At 40.8% G+C, this 16,763-nt stretch overlaps 1 protein-coding gene across 1 annotated transcript; it reads left to right on the top strand.

Annotated features, from left to right (window-relative positions):
• Positions 1-8,190: 8,190 nt before the first annotated feature.
• Positions 8,191-11,135, top strand: ccdc97 (coiled-coil domain containing 97; the record flags this gene model as incomplete). The annotated part of the gene is made up of 7 exons (XM_083896558.1): positions 8,191-8,565; positions 8,685-8,861; positions 9,876-10,035; positions 10,135-10,223; positions 10,312-10,498; positions 10,612-10,735; positions 10,994-11,135. The coding sequence occupies exons 1-7, from the start codon at positions 8,398-8,400 to the stop codon at positions 11,133-11,135; spliced, it is 1,047 nt and encodes a 348-aa protein (XP_083752684.1). The 5' UTR covers positions 8,191-8,397.
• Positions 11,136-16,763: the final 5,628 nt, after the last annotated feature.

Here is a 16,763-nt window from a genome sequence, read left to right as displayed (position 1 = left end):
AAAAATCCAACGAGACAGTTGCAGCAACATTATGGCAGAAAAGGTGGCAACGATGTGTTGGTCGCAAACGAAAGACCGTTTTTTTTGGGGAAAAGGTGCTGCCAAGAAAAAAGCTGATGCAAAGCAATCCAAGTACCAGAGTGAATATCGGTGCTGCGTTTCAGCCTGAAAGCCCAGAAAGGGCTGGAAAGCAAAGTTTCTACTGGACAGGTAGGGTTAGTTTATCACACATTTGTTGTTGTTGTTGTTAGCGTCAACAAAAAGTACAGAAAGTTACCGATGCTGACTGAGCGTTCCTGTGCTCCGGAGGTGTTCAGTAGCTTCGGAGGGAAGTCTGAAGAAAGGGGCTTGGACTCTTGAATTAAAAATGAAGCCTGCTCCAACAGTTTTTTTTCTCCAGGATCTCTAACCCTACCTTTAAGCTAGGGTTTCCACTAAGTTTCCAATAAGAAATAAATGTTCTATTTACTATTGCCTGAAATTATTGTCAGCAATGGTGGATTAGACTAAAAAAAGAAGAAGAAGACAAAAAGGAAGCCAACAATCAGTTGATCTATTCTCTTCCTGTACCTGCCTTTAAACATCCTTGACTGCTCTTCTCCCACGCCTGCCTACATGTCAGCGTAAACCCCGCTCACACTGACTGACACTTTCATGCATCTCCATTATTAAGGTTTTGTCCCAGCTGACATCAGATAATGCACCATGACGATGAAAGGTGCGAGAGGGCACTTTGAAGGTAAAATAAAAATAAGCGCTCTGATCTCATCTGCGCTGGTACGCATCACCGCGGTGACACGAGGGAAACTGACGTAGCTTGTCGTGTTAAAATGATGTCGATGAAAGAACAAAGGTGTAGCGCTTTAAAAAAACAAAGGATGCCAAAGACGCAACCTATCCATGTTTAATGAGCAGGACGACGTTGTGTGCTCTTCGTAGTGCTGAGTGTGATAATATGCAAGATACGGCATCCCCGGGCAAATCACTGCTCCTTCCAGACAAGAGACAGGAGAAAGGAGAAATCCTGACTTTGATCTGCCATCTTCTTCAGATAGGGTCATAAACAAAACGCTGCAGGGATAAACCTGCTTTGCTGTGTGTGTTCTCCTAATATATGGGTATCTTTGTGAGGACCAAAACACTTGGTTTTAAGGTTAGGGTAAGGCGCTAAGGAAATGCATTATGTCTGTGTGTTTCTATGTACAACAACTCTCTAAAACATGACAATGTATATAAAAGTGTGAGTAAAATTGGATCTAAATAATGTGTCCGCGTATTTTTGTTTTGCATAAATCTGAGTCATTGGCCGTCTCCGTAAACTGCGTCCACAAATCAGACATCAGTGTCGAGATAAAGGCTGACAAGTTGCTAAGGGCTCCGGGAGTAAATCTCCGTCTCCCCATTTTCTCTCGCTCCCACCCACTCAGCTCGGTCTCGCTGCATCACTGGAGGCAGATGTTAATTGCTTTTGTATTTATAAACAGAAACTGATATCAGAACTGTGGTTTGGGCAGACGGGTCAGCTTTATCAAAGCTGGACCATGGGATGTTGTTGAAAGCAGTGAGGAGGAAAAAAATACAATAAGTGGTCCATGAATTAACCTTTTATAATATTATTGTTCCCCTAATGCAAACCATTTCCAAGGGATCCAGTATTTGTTTGTTTCAGTTTCAGTGCGTAACCTTTGCTGGTTTTGGGTTGGTGAGGTTATTCTCGCACTGTTTGGTCTTCATGAACAGGAATGATGTAACATTATTTGTTGCTGAGCTTTTTTTTTTCAGTAGAAGAATTGAATCGTGAAACTTTTTAGTGGGCAAGTCTTTGTGTTTTCAGTCATACTCCAACCTGTTTGCAGCCGTCTCGATTTAAACACTGCTATACCGAGAAGCACAAAGAGAGTGATTTTAATGTAACATATACTGTATTTGTTTATATTTAAATGTTATGCACTACAGTAGGGGTTCTCAAAGTTTTCATACCTGAGGGCCAATTTAGGAACCCAACATTGGACTGAGGGCCACCAAAGGAAAAAAAAACAGAAATAAATCCCATTTGTAATCATTTTAATGACCAGATTGCAGTTCTACAGTTTAGCGTTAAGTAATATAAGCGTTAATATAATGTAATTTAAGCATTAATATAATAACGCTTTATAATTTACTGGGTAATTATTACCCAGTATTTTGGCCATTGTTCTTACCTTCTAATGGTTAACAGGTTAATACCAAGTAACACATTTCTGTTACCATATATTTACTGGGTAAATAGCTAGTAATTGGGGGCTGTAACTACCTGCTTATTACCAGCTTATAACCCAATAATACACAAAAATTCACCATATAGAAACCAGGTAAATACCCAGTATTTTTGTTTACACTTATTGGTCTGTATCCAGTAATGTCCAATAAACATTTAACAAGCTTACTAGCTCCTGGATTAAAACTATCAACTGTAATTCATTGCGGGCCGCCAGAAATGTTTCTGCGGGCCGCCATTGGCCCCCGGGCCGCACTTCGAGAACCAATGCACTACAGTTTTCATTGGACATGGGCATTTCATACTGCAGTTTTAAAAAACTACACTTTTGTGATATCAATTGACTTTATTGGTTTATAATCCATCCATCCATTATCTACCGCTTTATCCTCCATCTGAGGGTCGAGGGGGTTGATGGTGCCAATAACAGCTGATATGGGGCAAAAAAACGGGGTACACCCTTAACATTTCAACTACATTCTGGTGATATCAATTGACTTTATTGGTTTATAATGTGCAAATTAAATGTTTCCTGCCCCACACTAGAGGATAGTTGGCCTTATTTCGGTCCCAATCTGGCCCTTCTGACAGACTGATTAGACTGATAGACTGATTATCTGCCCATATTATGCTGTAATGGAAGGGGTTGTTGGAGTCTTTCCAAATTCAAATCGTAATCACATTAAACACGTTTGATAATTGGATACCGGAATAACAACTGGGCAGAACCCTGCATAAACCATTGAGAATGACCTAGTGCTACATTACCATGGTCTATAAAACACCGTTTTCGAGGGTAAACAACAACAAATTAATGAACCGCAATGAACCAGAATTTCCTCAACCCGATGTTTAACCTCATTAACCTGCAACATGCGCCGCTTCGAGCTCAGCCACGTTGGCCATCATGTGTGCAGATGTAGCTCTATTATAAGCATTTGCTGTGATGTCACTCAGGAAATGACGAAACGGGAGGTCAGTAAAGGTCGATGCCAAAAGGAGCAGCTGTGAACTCATGTGTCAGCATGTGTTCATAAAAACCCCACTCTATACTTCAGAGAGAGAGCGAGAGCAATGATCCCTCTGCCTAATGCAACAGGAAATTAAAGTTTGGCTCTGAGGCTTTAGCACACAAAGGGTTAGTTAGCCTTACCTGGAGACAGTAGGCTAATGCTACTGATTGCTGAATATTGTTTATCTGTTTTATTAACGCCACGGGTCTAATGTTTGCTTGTTGTAGAGCAGCAGTTTTTAAAATTCATTAACAGGTTTCCACAGGGGTATTGGTCATGAAAAGGAAAAACTTTTTTAACTTAATAACTTTTTACAGTAATGAAAGATTAAAATCATCCAGTGTATGTTTTAATGTAAAAGACTAAACTATGGCCGTGAACTGTATTTCTATATTATAACCTACTGATATAGAGTGCTACACCAGTTTTAATCACCGCTGTTGTTTCTCCTCCACCATGGATGATTCAATGTTCACACTTCCACTCCTGCCTGCCACATGAAGACTTTACTCCGTGACCGTGAAAGTCTTGAAATCTACCCAGCATATCAGCGTTTTCATACCTGTCTAGGCCTCAGCTTTCACGCTCTCCTATTCCTCTAAATATAATATATTTCACCACAAACTCAAAACGTCCTTATTAACTATTGATCCAGTCAAAATGAGGTCCGTCTCACTCATAATACCGAATTTTAGCAGCTCCAAAACGTGCTCCGTGTGTCAATCCCAAGTGTCGGACATTTTTGACCCTCAAGTTTTTAAGATCATTTTTGCAAAGTTGAACACTGAGTTTATGAGCTCCCGCTTTTGACCTTGTGTCCTAATTTGTTTCTTTATTTATTTATTTTTTTACTACTCGTGTCCTCATAGTTAACTCCACGTCCTGGAGCCATTACCTATTCTTTACTTCACTCACCCTGTCCCACCCCTCCTCCCATATCATATCTCTCTTTCCTCTTAACCTCCGCACTTGCTCTCACTGGTTTAAATAGCAGGGCCAGCTGGTCACGTTGCTAAATCCGGAACCGCTTCATTTCATCTGAGCGCACCAGGTCTAGGGTTGCACAGAGAGAGCGAGTGAGTGAGAGAGAGCAGATTGGTGGGATTTATCAGATAAATTAAATTCTGTTCAGGAACTGTTAAAAAACTGTTTAAGTTGGTTTGAATCATTGCATTACTGCATCTCAGTCAGGTATTATGCATACACGTTAACCACCTATTTTAAGAAAACATCACCTAACTCGACTCTACTCTACCAGGCATTGCTCCAGAGCCACTTTCATTTCAAGCTTCTTTTGTATTCACGATAATAAAATACAGTTTCTCCGCGTGGAGTGGATGCAGCACATGCTGTTACAATGATGTAATGTGATCTATTATGTGTGAAATGTAAACTCTCGCTCACCACAGCAGCTCCGCACAGATACTGTTGAAAACCTCAGCCGACAAACTATCTGACGCCCTCTAGTGGCGTTTGCGCTGCAACACATCTTTCTCACAGCTCCTTGTAAAGCAGAGAAAGGGGCCTCGCGTTTATGGCGAACAACCGTTTCATCATTTGTGTGTGGAATTATTCCTTCATTAAAGCAAAATGTATTTCTGTGTGGAAGCTCACCACCGCTCCTCTCTCTAACTGGCAGCAGGCTGGAGGTGGGACGCAGAGACAACTCTTGCAGCTCACAGGCCAAAGCTTCATGCTGAGGACCGCAGGCATCTCTCTCTAAACTCGGTCTTGGTCGTGGTTGTATCGGAGAAGCTCGTGGACGTACCTGAGAAGCAAAGATGTGTATTTTGACTACTATTGTGTCAAAATACACGAGCAAAACCACATAAAATCTAGTAAAGAAGGATTTCCACAGTATAAAATGACTCAAGCGTGGCACAAAAGGAAGAATGTGACCTGCCAATAAATGACTGAAGAAAGACAAATTTTACCAACTAGTAACACTGCCACATTATTAGTGAATTTTAGGCACACTTTCCTCCTCATGTCCTGTTCTCAGGAAACATATCTTATTATGTTTGGCCAAATTGGGTCAATTGCTTTCCTTACTCCTTAATCTATATCAAACTTTAACTTTTATAAACTAACATAATCATGGTTTTATTAATGGGCTAATATACTGTAGGTCTTAGTGACCCACATGGCCATTTTCCAGTCTTGGAAATAAAGGCTCAGCGTTGTGTACTGCAGGGGCAGAGCTTTTATAGAGATGTATATTCTATAATGCTGCTATGTATAAAAATGCATGTAAACATTGGAGACATGCAAAGTAGCAAAACCTTGATCTGAAGAGCAATCGTTGTTTCTCCAGAATTCTCTTTATAGTTGAGTATTTTTGCACAACCTTTCTGTGTGGTTATTTTTATTTTTTTATTTTCCCCATCTGGGGGTTAAGGCAAGAGAGAGTGAAATGAGATAGCATTTCTCAGTCCCAGCCCTGTGGGAGTATTTTGTTTGCCTACACAACACTGTGTGGCTAATGATCCAAATTAGACACAGTCTCAGACATTCAGTGACAGTATCACTGGAAAGCTGCTGCAGTTATTTTTGGTCAGCCAAAGCCGCTCTATGACTCATTCCATGTATTATAATAAACGTAGCCACAGCACAGCCGTGAGATTGATTTCAACGTGCATGTCTACACTTATAATAACAGGGAATTGTTGTTCATGCTTTAAGCTACATATCTATATCAGTATGGGGAACTTGGGAGTTGATGGCTTAATTTATCTCATCATGTTAGTGCCTATATGCAAACAGCTGCTAGAGCCAACTCTAAAAAGAAAGGTTGACGTGACTTCCTGTTGTCAATACTCAGCAGCCTTCCACATTTATTGCTCCAGCTGTGAAATCAGTGAAGTAAACTGGAAATATAAGCTACTTCAAAACAACATACCTGGCATTTGTCTGCTGTTTACCAAGCTCCTAGTGAGTTCCAGCTCACCAATCTGGAAAATAACAGGAAAGATGAGATAAAAGAAGGATAAATGGGTGCAGAAAACACAACGTAAACAAATGTTGATAAAGGTTTGTTGCAATCAAGTAGGGTTGGGTCGCCATCCTTCCTCGTGTAATATGAAAATGAGGGGAGGGAGAATTGAGTGAGTTTACAGCTACGTGAAGAGGAGCTCCATCAACGTTCAATACATAGACTTTATGCACTTTGTTCTCTATGTTGTGAATAAATAGAGGAATCCTGCACTTTTAGCTGTTCGCAAATGTTTTGTTTTCTTTATTTATACCGATATTGTGATGCATCGCTATTGATTGTCTTGCAATAAATTGAGTATCACAAAATCGTCATATCGTGATATTATTGGTATCGTTGACTGTGTATCGCGTATTGTATATCGTGAGGCACCCAGTGACTCCCACCATTAATGCCAAGTGCTTTAGGAACTTTACCTGGTGTTGCATCTTCCAGAAACTCACCAAACCTGAAAGTTAAGTAAACAAAACACTTTTCTTTGTAGATATTTTATAAAGTAAAAGACTTAAATGTCACTACAACCAACAGTGTATGTAATCATGTCGTGTTTCTGTGTCATCCCTTAGCAAAAAGTAGTTTATTCAAGTGTACTACGAGTATACTTATTTCATACTAAAACTGAGGCAGTATACTTGAAGTTTTATATATGTATATAAATGTTATATACTATATTTTATATACTTCAGAATAGTACAGTGAATTATACTTGGCTTATACTGAAAAGCATAAACAAGTCTAAGACTAAGTACATTAATACTAAGACTTACACTTATACTTTAATACTAAAGCTTGTACTTTTGTATACTTTTTACTTCTTTCTGCCACAAAGTACTAATACTTAGTATATATTGATCCGAGTACAGAATAATGTCAAGACATTGACTCTTGTTTACATTTAATTTAGCAGAATAAAAATGTTTTAAGGAAGTACAAAGTATACTCAAGTACAAGTATAAGCTTTAGTATTAAAGTATAAGTGTAAGTCTTAGTATTAATGTACTTAGTCTTAGATTTTTTTTATACTTGTCAGTATAAGCTAAGTATACTTAGCTATACTATTCTTAAGTATATAAAAGTAAACTTCAAGTATACTACCTCAGTTTTAGTATAAAATAAGTGTACTCGTAGTACACTTGAATAAACTACTTTTTGCTAAGGGATGTATGTGGTCAGAGCAGGAAGACGAAGCGAAAAGCCCCAAACTAAGACCTTTTTATTTAGTTTATGTCAAATAAATGTATCCAAAAACTTGTGTCTTACTGATATTTTAAATGTTAGCGTAGTTTGCAGCAATGTTTAGCCAAATGAACTCTCTGTGACATCGTGCCTATTATTTGAAACCGTGTTTGAAAACGTACCTTGGGTATTTATCTGTAGGTTTTCATGTCACTGTCTGAACCCACACGATTTTACCAGGTCGAGGAAGACAAGTTTGTGCTGCGACACACACACGAAACAGGATGCGAAAAACCACGATATCCTGTTGAAACTTTCAAAATACAACTCTCTCTGTTTGAGGTTAGGGTTTAGAAAACAAAGTGTCACTTGTTTTGAAGGGGATTTCTACTTCACCTCCGATATTATTGTAAGGTTGCATACAAATTATTGATATAACATAGCAGTCTATTCATTTTGAGCCTTAATTGCGTCTCATATTTAAAATATCTATAAAGTGTTACATCGTTTACGTAAGCTAGGTAACACAACGGGGTTGACATCTGGTGGTAGAGATTTTTTTTAAGCGTTTTTCTGTCCAACCTTAAATTTGGTTCACGTATTCGAATTAATGTATTCCGTTCACAAGCACATTCATAATCATTTTCCTATATTTTCCACCAGATGGCGACAAAATCAGTCGCCCATGCGGAACCATTGTTTCGGTTGTGGAAAAGACGGGACTCAAAACAATGACGGACCGACATGGTGGCTGCTGAAACATGTAAAGTATCTGAAAAACCGTCATGAAGCAGTCCAATATGATCATATGTGTGTTTATACTTTGAGAAACTATACTGAGAAATCCCGTCAGTGTTGTACAACATTAGAAAGGCGCAGTAACGTTTAAGAATTTAGCTATAGTTAGTTACCTGTTATTTCTTTACGAGCTACTGGAAGCAGGTAAGCTATCGAACACAATGTGGGGTGAAATTGAAACTCCCGCTAAACCAAAACCGAGTCTAAGTGAACGCGAGGACACGAGCAGAATACCAGAAGAACCGGCGGTAACACAGTTCCAGAGATATGACTATCACCGGCCCACACACACGGAGCCGCCGCCGCCGCCGCCGTCACAAGAGACTCCGGTGAGCATCAGCAGCATCGCCCTGTTTTCAATGACAGCGTAATATCCACAGTGTGTTGATGTTGTTATATATGCACGAGGGTCACTGTTTTGTGTTGCTCGTTTCTCTGTCGTTAAAAGTACACGAGTAAGGCGGAGTCCATTTGTATCAACGCCATGGTAGAAGCCGTTGCCATGAGTGGCAGCGCGGTGAAGAGCCAACAGATCGGAGAGGATGAACTGACAGAGGAGCAGCGCAAAGAGGAGCTACTGCGTCAGTACAGAAGCAGACCGTTGGTTTTCCTGGAGAGGTATCATGTATGTGCAAAGTTTATTTTATACCAACCAAACCAAACAGATGAAAACACTTGTATTTATGTAAGTTTAAACTCACACGTGCTTGGTTGAAGGATGCAGGAGGCAAAAGTACTATTGTCTTGCAATATATTGATTATCACAATATTTGTAGATATAAGTAAAAGACTTAAATGTCACTACAACCAACAGTGTATGTAATCATGTCATGTTTCTGTGTCATCCCTTAGCAAAAAGTAGTTTATTCAAGTGTACTACGAGTATACTTATTTCATATTAAAACTGAGGCAGCATACTTGAAGTTTTATATATGTATATAAATGTTATATACTATATTTTATATACTTCAGAATAGTATAGTGAATTATACTTGGCTTATACTGAAAAGTATAAACAGAAGTCTAAGACTAAGTACATTAATACTAAGACTTACACTTATACTTTAATACTAAAGCTTATACTTAAGTATACTTTTTACTTCTTTCTGCCACAAAGTACTAATACTTAGTATATCTTGATCCGAGAAAAGAATAAGGTCAAGACATTGACTCTTGTTTACATTTGATTTAGCAGAATAAAAACGTTTTAAGGAAGTACAAAGTATACTAAAGTACAAGTATAAGATAGGGAAAAGTACTTCACTCACTGTGGATCCTCTGGACTTTCTCCTGCTGCTTTTTCACATGAGCTTATTTGAATATTGATTAAAGGACTAAGGGGCCAGCAGGTGAATCTCCAAAGATGTTCACAAACTTCACACATCTACTGTGCTCATTACATGTCTGAAAGCCTTAAAAAGATGATGATATATTGTGGAGATATCGCATGTAAGTGACCACAAACATTTTAGAGTACCTCTACAGTTCCTGGATTCCAAATCCAATATTACATATTGACGTTTTTGACATTTAGTCTCTGTTACGTTGAGATGTAAAAGTATTCTTCACATGTATCAGTTATTACTTCATTTGTAAGTATTGATAATTATGTAAATCATTCTTTACTCTGCCTTGCCAGGCTTGCCTTAAACCCCACGACCTGTCTGCGTTTGCTCACGTTTGCTCTGACCCACGAGCTCAACACTACAGCCAAGTGATACAGAGACGAGCCGGAGGATGCAAGGACAGGAAGCAAGTCAGAAACCACCGCTACGCTGCCCTCCGAGCCCTGCAGAAGGGTATGTGCTCCCCCTGCTGAACTCTATCTGCTGCTGCGTCAGACACTTGGTAGCATATAATGTATATCCTCACTTCTTCTGCTCTACCTTTTGTCCCAGAGGGTCAATATTTCAGTGAAGAACAAATGCGAATGAGGGAGCCACTGCTGTATGAACAGTATATTGGTCAGTACCTGACTGATGAAGAAGTGAGATTTACTTTCTTATGCAATATTTTTTGTTTAGTTTAGGTTTAAAAGCTCTTAAAATGATTGTCGGTTATCATCATTGCTTTAGGTCTTGGAGCGCTCCCAGGAAGCCATGTTGGCTGGAGCAGAGGGCGGACCAGGGGCACCAGCAGGAGGCGCAGGAGGGCTTGCCAACCTACTTCTCAATTCCTACCAGGAGCGTCTCATTCAGAATCGTCTGCAGGAGGAGCAGGACAGAGAAGAGGGTGCACGGGAGGAGGAGGAGGAAGATGATGGTAAGAGGGGATTCTGCTTGGCACTGAAGTTACTCTCACATCTATTATCTCTGTGCTTTAACCAGCATGTGTGTCTCTGTGTGTGTCTGTGTGTGTGTGTGTTCTTACTGAAGATAACAGAGTCCAGGAGAAGGAAGGGGAGCCTACGCCTGAGGAGAAGGCTCTGCTGAGGGAGGAGTTCATTAGTCAGATGCATCAACGCTTCCTCGATGGCAAAGACAAAGATTTCAACTACAGGTCAGCAACCACAGAATAAGTATTCATACCAGTGGACATGGGTGTCACTGCTAGATAATGACCTCTTCTACACTAAGTTGACAGTGAATGGTTCTGCCAGTCTTAGTTAATTTAGGGAAATTAATTGTTCAATAATGTATTTATTTTTCAAATAAAATAATATAATAATCCTTTTTTTTTTTTAACATTTCATTGAGATATTTTGACATTAGGTGGGTGTTATAATTGTATTTTATTGTGTTTGTGCATCTATTATAGAGAGGTGGACGAGAACCCGGACTATGACAACTTGGACATTGTCAGCAGAGATGCTGAGGATAAATACTTTGATGACGATGATGATGAGGAGGAGGAGGAAGAGGATGAAAACGACGAAGAGGAAGAAGATATGGAAGACTAGCAGTTGTAGTAATGTTGAATTTCTCACATTGAACTGTAAATACATGTACAAAATGAGGAGATGTGGTCTATTTTTCTGTGTTATACCTGAATGCAGTCTGTTGTTCATAAATGTTGTCTGTTGCAATTTGAGATATTGATTCCTGGTAAAACGTGAGATTACAGCTGGTGTGAATAGATTTTGTGTGACTGTCTCACACACTACTTAGATTTCCCTCTAAGCCTGGAGACAGAATATGACAATCAAGACCATTTTTTTTTGCAGTATAAAGTCATGATGTCATGAAATGTAATATCCCCCTCTGACAGAATATCTGTGTCACTGTTCAGGGATTGCATCCTTCTGAGGATGTATTTAAAGACTTCATCACAGTCGTGTGACATTTCAAAAGCTCCATTCCCGAGAGACATGAGATCCAGAGTATTCCTTAGAATGATGCAGCCCCTGACTTGGGCCACAGTTTATGTTCTGCAAAAAATGATAGGCAATAACTCAGATCAGGTCAGGAGCAGAAGGGGAGACCATCATCATAGTGTAACTCATTTGACATAATAATAGTGAGGACTAACCCTCCATTCTTTCAGTTTCTTTACATAATGCTGTGAGGTTTCAAACTAAATATTCATGTGGTTAATTATTATAACACTTCCTCGAACTCTTTACCTATTGCATTAACAAAAGGACGTGTTGTGCTAACATTTCATGTCAACTAATAGCACAGAGGCCGACAGTTCTTCACTTTGATGAATTAGGGCTGAGGCAGCTGGTGCAGAGTGAGGTCTTGGATGATTACCTGAATAGTTTCTGTCTGTCCAACTTGTCTTTTGTGTAAACTCCAATCAAATCAACTTCTCCAATAATGGCCGATAGGTCTGTGACACCTCTCTGATCCCAACTTTCTTCAGCATCTCTCCAGACTTATGTAATACAATTCATACCTTCCTTGTCCTTAAGTTGGACAGTTAATTATTAGAGACCTTCTGGATGCTCTGTGCACTTTAGTCCACATATCAACAAATGGTCGTCGTCTTCCAGTTTCTTTGCTAAAGCCAACCTGGACATAGCAATACACTGAATAGCCACTAGAGGGCTGGCTTTGCTAGTTCCATCTGAATAGAGGTCTATGGTAAACTACAATTCTGGAGGCCTCAAAACGGGAGTTTATATTACTGGGTGGTCGATGTCACAACCTGGTGACTTGCTCTGAACCTGAAACAGCACGTTCAGCTGGTGAGATTGAAAGAAAGCCGACAATCTTGAAAATTGCAGTGGGACAAACAACCAGAAGATCAGCAGTTTCGATCCTGGGCTCCTCTGGAATGAGCATCGGTCAAATCTAACGTACTTCATTACACAGTTAAGATGGTAATTAACCGTTTAACTGATGCTAGTGTGACAACAAACACAGCATTTGCTCATTCTTAATAAACAAAAGTTGCCAGTTAATATCTTTTTATTAAACTTTTTGTCTTGAGTACCAGATGGTTTTCATCACCGTGGTCTGTAGATGGTAAAAAGGTTACTGAGCTTCACTTCCGATCCGCCAGCCTCTGCAGGAGGGCAATGACCGTGTCCTGTTTGGACGACAGCAGCTCCAGGGCCGTGGCTATCCTCCCGAGGGCCTCGGCCATGCGCACCTCTCTCCGCTCGCGCCTCTTCTCTCTGGCTTCAACCCTGCGGCGAGCTACTTGGTCCACGTAGACTTGCTCCTCCTGCCGCTGCAGGATCTCTTGGAGCATCGACGTGGTGCTTTGCTCCTCGTTCCTCTTCTGGTTCTGCGCTTCACTTCCTGCCACTACAGGTAATGTGGTGGTGGTGGCGGCGGCAGCAGAAGAAGAAGAAGAAGTGAGGCAGGGGGGTGTAGGTGGGAAAGAGGACGAGAGGCCGAGGAGTTTCTGATTGTTGCTAGCTGGCGCCGCGTTGAGACGGAAAGGTATGACGCCTGTTGAGAAGGACGGCGCTTTGCGGCCTACGCAGTGTGACGTGTTCAGGTCTGTATGACCGGGTGATCCAAGGGAAGGAGAAGAGGAGGCTGTTTCTGTAAAACAAGGTGAGGAGATAAAAGATGGAGATGGCATGATGGGAGCTGGATGAATGCTGGTCGTAACAATGTCACCATTGAGGACGATGAGGGGCTTGACCTCTGGAGCACTCGCAGGGTTTATGGCCGCCATAGCCGCCGTGGTCATCGCAGCAGTGCTGCCGATGTACTGACTGACGGCAGCTCCCTGACCGGCCGACTCCAAAGCACCGGGGATCGCAAAGTCACTGTTTTGTCGGACGACGGTTGCGGCCTGTGGAAGCTGTGGTTTTGCAGCGATTTTGGCCAAAGGACACGGGGACGTAGAGGCCGAGTTGGCACCTTTGTTTCTTTTGTTGTTGAGGATCTGAGAGCCAACGGTGTCGCAGAGCGTGGCATCCATCAGCTAGAGTGAGAAGAGAGAGAGATCAGTCAATCATGAGCTTCATGGCGCTAATGCTACTGCTGCTTATCTTGTAGGGATGGCTCAAAACCACTTTGACTTGACTGATACTGACACCAATATCACAGAGTCTCTAACGATATTGATATCAGTCACATAATTGAAATTTCAACGTGTTGATGTATTTAAAACCTAGCAAAACCAACAATTACTGTAATTAAAACGCTCCAACTCCACCCTAATAGGGAAAATAAAAAGCCCAAATGTTTCCAGACTGTGCTTTTTGAGATTTAAGGTCTTGTTTTTCCCGATTTCGGATCCAGCGATTTTGACCAGTATTGGACAAATACTGATACTATTGCATCAGCTCATCCCTACTTCATTTTTAATGCAATTGTACGCTCAATTTCTCCTGAAGCATATTAGAATCGTCCAATCTATTCTGTTAATTTGTGAAAGAACGTTTTTTTTCCCACCCTTTTATTCATTCATTCCTAAATTTACAACTACCTATTCACCGCACATATTACAATCATGAATATTAGATATCCTCTGAAAGGGCCAAAAAAGTACTTCAAAAAGTGATTACTCCCTTAGGCCCCTCCCACACATACTCAATGCTCAAAATAAAAAGACATTTCTCAAATATTATATGTGAAAAGCGGTAATCTCAGGCAGGAGGTGATATATTTCTAGAGCTGTAGAAGGACTATGCTAGAATGTCCCAAAGGACAGGGACTTTAGACGAGAAGATGAGATCAGAGAGTAGAAGTTTCATCAAACTCGATCACCCAGGTGTTTTCATATGTGATCCAGGTGTGCAGTTAACCTGAAGAGGACATTTTAAATCTAGCGCCTATGCCCAGGTTTCCATTATGAGACTCACGTCAAAGAACTCCCACGATGTCTTGGCGTGCCCCGTCTCCCGGCTGCGGTCCTTCACCCTCTTGTACGTGACGATGAGGTTGTTCCATTTGCGACGGATCTTCTCGACGGGAAGCACGTGGCCCTTGGAGGCCATCTCTTCCTGGACGCTCTGGAAGAGCTGCGAGCGCTCGCGGGTCTCATACAGACCCCAGCGGCGGCCGACGGCCTCGATCAGACACAGAACAGCTTTGGAGGAGAAGTCCGAGCCAGAGGGGAGTGTCTTCTCTAAAGAAGCAGGAGGCATCACTGAAGCTGGGGAGGCACACGATACAAACATATGTTGTACATTATGTTGTTATTTCACATGATAAGGGGAGATTATGACATAATTGTTCTGGATGTAGCAACATTTTAGTCCAAAATGTGGTGACAGATGGTGGTAGATTAAAGCAAACATAATCCTAATGACGCAGATCAGATAATCAATACACAAGCAAAGGAAATAAAGATTAAAGATTGGATGGTGGTAAAACACATTATGCACTGTGTATAAAAGCTTGATTTTATTTTTATTTTGTATGCATTTGTTTTTGTTCTATTTTTATTTAGAGTAATATCTTTTAACTTTATAAATATATATATATATACACTATATATTTTAGAGCATTGAAAACAAAACTTATAATTCTATCAAGTTTGCCTACTTGCCTACTATCCAAGACTGCTATATATTTTACATACAAATATATACACATACAAATATATATATACATACATATATATACACATACATATATATATATACATACATATACACATATGCATATATATACATACATATATACACATATACACACATACATACATACATACATATATATATACACACATACATATATACGCACATATATATATATATACATACATATATATACACACACATATATATATATATATACACATACATATAAACATATACACACATATATACACATATACATATATATGTATATAATTATCCATATAATAACGTTTATATTATGTTAATGTATGAAGTTTGTCGAAAAGCAACGTTAGAGGGAACGTTCTGGGCACGTTCCCTCTAACGTTCGAACAACTTTTAGAGAACGTTCTCTAAAGGTTGTGACAAAGTAACTTTGTGGAAAATAAAATGTGCAACCAAAAACTAACGTTAGGGGAACATTATAGGAAAACTTTCCGTGGCAACCACAGAAGAACCTGGTGGGGTGGGACCTTCAGGGAACGTCCCCCCCCCCCTCTGAATCGCCGGTGCAGCTGTTCCAACATGATGCTTCTAGTTACCTGGAGCTATCTTCAGGAAGGTTTTCCCATCTCCTGTGGTGGTGAAGAACCTCTCAGTGCTCACAGGATCTGATGCACAGAGTGACGTCATTCAACAGTAACATTACATCAGACACTCACACATTTTAAACACTGTGCATTTGATGAGGAAAAGCACTCACACAGCAGCACAGGAGTGGATGTGGCGGCTGCCTGCAGCTCCTCTGCAGTCTGATCCACTCCTCCTCCTCCTCCTCCTCCGCCTCCTCCTCTGCGTGCAGGCGGCTCCTGGCTGCACAATCCCGGCGCGGATGTGTTTTCATCCCCCGCTTCAGTCTTCACGTGCATTGTTGCGAGGCTTCCTTGCAGGTTCCTCTCCATCTCACGCGCGCAGAGGCAACGACATGAAGCTGAGCGCTGGAGAGAAGGAGAGCTCGTCTGCGCAGGCGTTGATTTCGGAGAAAGTTTTTAGGCCGCGGATCTGTCAGTCGGTGCCGCGGGCTTCAGCTGATATCATGACCCCCCCGCACACGAGGTTAGTTCAGGTGCGTGATGGACACACGCCACTGCTCCATCTGAGTGTTTGGGGTTTTTTTAAGAAAAGAGCGGCAATGAAATGGCTGCGCTGTGTCCAACACCACAGCCGACGGATGCGCAGAGCGACTGCGCAGCTCCCAGCTGCTGCTGGCAACTGCGTCAGTGACGTCACCTGAACGCACGTACACTGCCCGTTAACTACACCTTCATCTTTGATCATATGTACATATATATTTATTATTTCTTACGGAGGAGTATTAGGGTCACATGTTTAAAAAAAAAGAAAGAAAAGAAAAAAAAAAAAGCAGCATGATTTCTGAGGTTAAAGTCAGAATTGTGAGATTAAAGTCATAGTTCTGATATTAAAGTGTGAGATTAAAGTCAGAATCCTGAGATTAAAGTCATAGTTCTGATATTAAAGTGTGAGATTAAAGTCAGAATTCTGAGATTACATTGTGAGATTAAAGTCAGAATTCTGAGATTACAGTGTGAGATTAGT

Source organism: Microchirus variegatus, assembly GCF_963457635.1.
Source record: "Microchirus variegatus genome assembly, chromosome: 10".
NCBI classification, from domain to species: Eukaryota; Metazoa; Chordata; class Actinopteri; order Pleuronectiformes; family Soleidae; genus Microchirus; species Microchirus variegatus.
Note: the sequence above shows the minus strand (reverse complement) of the source record. Positions and strands in the feature narration are given on the sequence as shown.